Raw genomic sequence first — 6,101 nt, forward strand, 5'->3', positions numbered from 1 at the left:
CACAATTGGGTAAAGTCCCTGTACTATAGTACAGGGTCACGGGCCAAATTTCGCCAAAAATGAAAAGGAGAGAATTCTCCATTTTATTACATTTCCTGATACATATACATGTACTTATGTTGTGTAGAAAGTTTGAGCTGATTCTGATCAAAATTAGATTTTTTACAAATTTTTAAAGTTACTCCAAAATCGAACAAAAGTCCCTGTACTATAGTACAGGGTCAAGGGCCAAATTTCGCCAAAAATGAAAAGGAGAGAATTCTCCATTTTATTACATTTCCTGATACATATACATGTACTTATGTTGTGTAGAAAGTTTGACCTGATTCTGATCAAAATTGGATTTTTTTACAAATTTTTAAAGTTGCTCCAAAACCAGTCCAAAGTCCCTGTACTACAGTACATGGTGTAATTCATCAATTCATATTAATGATCATTGGACACTCCTTGAATCTATTGTAGTGTGTATTATATTACCTTTCTAATTAAAGAGCAGCTCCTTTTCTCTTCTCCACTAGTTTATCAGTGAGTCCGCGAGTTATTGCCACGGTATTATACTACTAGTACTAACAACAGATCCTACACTACCTACTGACTGCTGCTGCTCCTCTTTATCCATTAATAACAGTATCCTTCACCTCTTGTGTGTCTGAGTGGGTCTTTATGCTGAGTTTGGGTGTACACCTATTGTGATTCTTATAATAAGAGTTAATACGGTATATTAGTAGGGTTCTCACTGTAAAAAATGAAGAGTCTTAAAGTCCCGGTTTTATTTGATAAACTTTTAGTCCACAACAGTATAGTTCCAAAAACAGAATAAGCTTGGATGTATCTTGCACTATAAATATAATAAATAATAATACAAATTAATTAATTAAACGAATAATTGGGATATACGGTATTCCTCGAGGGCCTTGTTTTGACAGTAACGGCAAGAGACTACAACGCAAGATTTTTCAATTCTGTCTTTGCAGAGAAGTAAACTACCATCTTAGCTAAATAATAGGTGGGTAAAAAGGCCAAACTAAGCATTTTTGTTGCATGTTTTGGATGAATATGGGACTGTAATTTGAAGCTCACTTGCAATTTTCAAAGTTTATTAACTGCAAAATGAAGCACTTAGTAATAGCCTTCTCCTACAAAAGTTTCAAATTCAAAATGATTTGTTTGTCATCTGGGTGAAATTTTTTACTTAATGTCGGCCATTTTAAAATTTTGAAAAGAATGTTTTAAAACTTTTTAATATTATAATTCATGTATCTCTCTTCATGTAGGTCATCACTCATGCCTACTACATTAACTACATTAAGGGAGCGGAATTTATTAAAAGAGACTCGTGGTATGGACTATTGTAAGTCTTTAGATTTACTGGGTGTAACTTGCGGCAATCAGACTTTATTGATGAAGAATATGAGAAAGCGCTCTCCAGTTGAAAGCATTGAGAGCCAACATGGATGCCCTACTCTAACTGCTTTTAATACTATGGATGTCCCGTCTCTCATGCTAGTGTCTGATAATGATGGGCCGATTGATGTATTTGATATGCAAAGAAAGCTTCTTGTGCGGAGCTACCTTGAACATATATCAAGAGTTACTGGTCTTTCTTGGTATAATGGTCACTCATTTGTATCTAGCTCTGCTGATGGCACAGTGCGTTTTTACAAAACAACTGATCCACATAGCCACCTTACACTTAACATGGTAGTTAGTACCTGTGGTGTTCATATCAGTCCTTTCTCACCTCATTTAGTTACTTTTGGAACAACTCAGGGCAAGTTTTATGTGTACGACATTAGAAATACTGCTACTCCGTATATTGAAGCAAAAGGCCATGTAAAGACTGTCAGTAATGCAATATTTGTTTCAAAGTTTGAATTACTTACAATTGGAACAGACAATAAAGCTAAACTTTGGGATTTACATCGAACAGTATGTATACGCTCATACAACGACAATTCTCATCAGACATGTTTTGTTGGTATTCATACTTTGAATGACTTAATTGCCCTTGGTGGTGAGGACAGTCGTGTTCGTGTCTACAATAAATATGATTCAAAAAGCATTGTTTCAAAAAGCCTTCATTCATCATCATCCTTTGTTTGTGGGTGTACCTTAGTATCAATTGGAGATTCTGCACAGTTAATAGCAGTAGGAAATCAAGGGCATTTGTTGTTTATGAAATTAAACATTTGAGTATAAATAATTATTATATTGTTTACATACTGGTTTGCTGTACGTATACAATTCTTATTTTGTCCTTTTTGTTTAATATTGTATACTATACTGATTTCCTTACTGTATCCTTATACCTTTCTTTTACTAAATTTTTTGTTCATCTTAATTAAATATTTTAAAAAAATTTTAGATAAAATTTTATACATGATGTAATACAATTAAGGAGGAGAGTGTGCATGCATGGGAAGAACAAAACACAAAGCCTGGAAATCACAATGATCATTATACATATATTATACATGCATTATACATAATTGGTACATTTATTTTGTTAATTCAGTACTTTTAAATCTCCTATCGAGAGATCTTCCATTAGATTAAAGTTGAAAATCTCACTACTGTCCTCATATAGAATACTATGTGTATCCCCATCAAAATTTAATACGACACCATTAAACCATTCTTCTTGATCTCCATCAACTATGAATTTGTGTCGAATGTGTTTCCCGACTAAAGAATGAGGGTTATATTCACCAGGTAGCTGTACTATTAACTCTCTAACTTCATCAATTAAAACAACTAAAGGACGTTTCTTTCCATTCCTTGTAAAAGTGATACTGGTTTTTTGTTGTAGCAGCTTTTTACGAATTTGTACTTGTTCCTTTAAGAAATCCAATATCTTCTTTTCTTCCTTTTTTAGAGGGAGTCCTTCCTCTTTAATAATATTTAAGCTACTCTCAAATTCTGGTATAGAAGTAACCAAATGAAGTTTTGATAATTTTGCCTTTTCAGTAGCTGCTTTTTGTTTCAACATATCTGCTTTTTTCTTTTGTGCTACCAAGTTATTCTGTCTTTTTTTAGTAACTTGATTTTGATGTTCCTTGTAATCAGCTCTTACTTCACCACGATTCTTTACAGCTAAATCAATAATTGCCTTTTGTCGCTCTTTAGGTAACTCATGAAACCATTTCATGGTATGATTTTTCTTTATTTCAGTTAAATTACTTCTAGTTAGTTGTAGCATATTGGGTAAAGCAGTGCACAGATAGTCATTGAGACCTAATATAGACTCACACAAGTCATTACTTGGTTCCAATGCTTTTAAAACAGCTGTAGTTTCAGCATCTGGTTCCCAATATATACCATTTGGTAGAAAGTCACAAGCATAGCTACACAGCTTTGCCTGCATATATGATGCTCCACTGGTTATTATGGAAAATAAAGCAGTTTTATCTTCTGGAAGGCTTTGAAATAGATGATCTTGAATAAGTTTCATATGGCTATGTATTCTGTGATTAAATTTGCTATCATCCATGTATAAACGAGACTCTGACGAGAAAACTTCACAACAGCGGTTAATGATGATTTCTGGACTTTCTTCAACTTTATTTAGAAATATCTTGAGTTCCAAATAATGTTTCATCATATCATATGCAGACTTCTTTAATTCTTTAGATTTTGCTAAAAGTACTAAATCAGAGTAAACATGGTGAAACATTAACGCATCAGCCTTCAATAGGGTTAAGAGATTGGTGTCCGAGAGCTTAGAAAATACATCTTTTTCTAACCTGTTTCCATCATCACACTTATTAGTAAAGGTAAGAAATTCTGAAGCAGCCGCAACTAAGAAAATAATCTTTGTTGCATTATGTGAAGTGACGAAATACCGACTGCCAACTTGGCGAGAAAGAGTAATATCAAGACATGCTTGATAATACAATTCATTGTTATCACATTCACTGATTTTATATTTTAAAAAATCTTGAAACTGAATACAACCAACTGCATACTCAGGAGTGCCATGTGAGCCAAATAACTTACAGAACTCGTATACAAAAGTATCAATACTTTCTTGGTATTCTGATACTTGCCCTGCCACAAAGGCTTTTCGTAAATTAACTCCTAAATGCATGGCACAAAAAATTCTTACTATCTCTAAGCTCTCCTGATTTGCATTTGGCAACTCTTTACAGTCTTCTTCTTTACGCTGTTCTAGTAAATCATTTATACGTTTTTGAGTAGATGCAGAGTCAGATGTTGAGGAACGAATCATAGACCAGTTAAGTGTGCTAGAGTTTGATATCCCCAATTGATTGGCAATTCGTCTTAGTTTCTTGAATTGCTGATCTATATCGTCAATAACTGTGTCTGCTTTTCCATCTGGAATTTCGCTTACTGATATCACCACACCATTGAATGCTGTGGCATTCAACTTGTGCTGATTCTTGGTAGTACCATCACTATTTAGATATAGCGCCTTAGCATCACAAAGAACTGTTGCTTGATGTGCCAAGCTGACAGTTTTAAGCTCTTCACGGCGCATATAACCTGCACAACTTTCAGCAGGTAGCTTTAATGTGGTGATATCCACACCTGGAAAAAAAGCTGATGGGACGTCTTTAATGATATTTGCGATTTTATTAGGTGGGACTTGTGATGTTAGAAGTGAATAATAAAGTGTTCGTATAATCGGAGAATATCTTTTTCCATCCTTAGTTTGAAAGGTAGCTGGAGACTCAGAAGAAGTATGAGAAGGTAGAGTTGTGTTGATGTCATCATGTGTTTCACGTACATACTTCTCAAATTCAGCTTCTAGTTTCATAAAATCTAAAGAACTTAGTTCACATTGCTTTTGCAAATGCTTCAGTGATTTGTCTTTACAATTTTTAACAGTTTTAATCTCTTGCTGTAGCTGACAAATAACTTTTTCGTAATCAGAAACTTTTTGCTTTAGTTGCTTCACTTCACTTCTCAATGAATGATTTCTCCTCATTTTTCTCATTTCCCTCCTTTTGATATTCCGAGGTGCATAGTGAGGATCTATAAATGATGGAACATTTAAATGATGATCATGATCAAAAATTCCTTCTTCATTGGATGAAACTGCTTTATTTTCTAAATCAGTTTTTAATTGTGTCCCTAAAACAAATCCAGGAACACTACAACTGAACTCATCAGGAACAGAACCGGTCATTTGTTCTAAAAATATTAATTATTAATTATTTATTTGATTTTAATTTTTGCTTATACTTGTGTTCCGAATTTTTGGGACCCATGTTCTTTTTTTATATGCTTTTAAGGCTTCACCTTTCACTGCAATTTTTCCATTTAGAATAGAAGGAACAGTTGGAGAAACAATCCTTTTAATAGTATTGTAAAACCGATCAGGTCTCCCAATGTAAACTTCTGGGTACGAATCTTTTACTTCTTTGAGAATAACATCACTTTGCCCAGCAGATTTTTCAAAAATATCAATCAAAAATTTATATGGTATTCCCCTTTTGTCTTTCGACATTTTTTAATAAGCCTATTAAAAAAAAAATTTTCACCCAGATGACAAACAAATCATTTTGAATTTGAAACTTTTGTAGGAGAAGGCTATTACTAAGTGCTTCATTTTGCAGTTAATGAACTTTGAAAATTGCAAGTGAGCTTCAAATTACAGTCCCATATTCATCCAAAACATGCAACAAAAATGCTTAGTTTGGCCTTTTTACCCACCTATTATTTAGCTAAGATGGTAGTTTACTTCTCTGCAAAGACAGAATTGAAAAATCTTGCGTTATAGTCTCTTGCCGTTACTGTCAAAACAAGGCCCTCGAGGAATACCGTATATCCCAATTATTCGTTTAATTAATTAATTTGTATTATTATTTATTATATTTATAGTGCAAGATACATCCAAGCTTATTCTGTTTTTGGAACTATACTGTTGTGGACTAAAAGTTTATCAAATAAAACCGGGACTTTAAGACTCTTCATTTTTTCAGTGAGAACCCTAATATTAGCCACGCCTTGTTTTACTGCAGCAACCAGCCCCACCCTTTTACTGCTGTGCATCTTTTTGCTGTTTTGCGTCTTATTTGTTGTGCGGCTCTTTTTCTGGTACATTTCCAGTTGGATCTACAGGAAAGCTGTTCCTTGAT

The 6,101-nt window shown here is 33.7% G+C and overlaps 2 protein-coding genes and 1 long non-coding RNA gene across 4 annotated transcripts; 1 reads left to right on the plus strand and 2 right to left on the minus strand.

The window, feature by feature from the left end:
* Window positions 1-566: 566 nt before the first annotated feature.
* On the minus strand, window positions 567-1,004 carry LOC109589544 (uncharacterized). Its single transcript, XR_002188768.1, has 2 exons — window positions 738-1,004; window positions 567-684 (listed from the first exon to the last, which is right to left on the minus strand). It is a non-coding gene; the product is annotated as an uncharacterized LOC109589544 (long non-coding RNA).
* Window positions 930-2,353, plus strand: LOC105315260 (protein SPA1-RELATED 2-like). The gene is made up of 2 exons (XM_011409836.2): window positions 930-1,006; window positions 1,275-2,353. The coding sequence occupies exon 2, from the start codon at window positions 1,285-1,287 to the stop codon at window positions 2,191-2,193; it is 909 nt and encodes a 302-aa protein (XP_011408138.1). The 5' UTR covers window positions 930-1,006; window positions 1,275-1,284; the 3' UTR covers window positions 2,194-2,353.
* Window positions 2,315-5,754, minus strand: LOC109589543 (uncharacterized). Of its 2 annotated transcripts, XM_020005604.1 has the most exons (3): window positions 5,677-5,754; window positions 5,206-5,482; window positions 2,315-5,154 (listed from the first exon to the last, which is right to left on the minus strand). In XM_020005604.1, the coding sequence occupies exons 2-3, from the start codon at window positions 5,468-5,470 to the stop codon at window positions 2,507-2,509; spliced, it is 2,913 nt and encodes a 970-aa protein (XP_019861163.1). In that variant the 5' UTR covers window positions 5,471-5,482; window positions 5,677-5,754; the 3' UTR covers window positions 2,315-2,506. The 2 variants fall into 2 exon arrangements, with proteins under 2 accessions (XP_019861163.1, XP_019861164.1); XM_020005605.1 differs by lacking the exon at window positions 5,677-5,754 and having other exon boundaries at window positions 5,206-5,599.
* Window positions 5,755-6,101: the final 347 nt, after the last annotated feature.

The sequence above is a fragment of the Amphimedon queenslandica genome, unplaced genomic scaffold (assembly GCF_000090795.2).
Source record: "Amphimedon queenslandica unplaced genomic scaffold, v1.1 AMPQUscaffold_11203, whole genome shotgun sequence".
Classification (NCBI taxonomy): Eukaryota; Metazoa; Porifera; class Demospongiae; order Haplosclerida; family Niphatidae; genus Amphimedon; species Amphimedon queenslandica.

Bases quoted from the DNA above. Each gene is read 5' to 3' on its own strand.
- LOC109589543 (XM_020005604.1), bottom strand. From the start codon at position 5,470: ATGTCGAAAGACAAAAGGGGAATACCATATAAATTTTTGATTGATATT. The intron at 5,155-5,205 runs GTATAAGCAAAA...TAATATTTTTAG, and splicing joins CCCAAAAATTCGGAACACAA to AACAAATGACCGGTTCTGTT.
- LOC105315260 (XM_011409836.2), top strand. From the start codon at position 1,285: ATGCCTACTACATTAACTACATTAAGGGAGCGGAATTTATTAAAAGAG.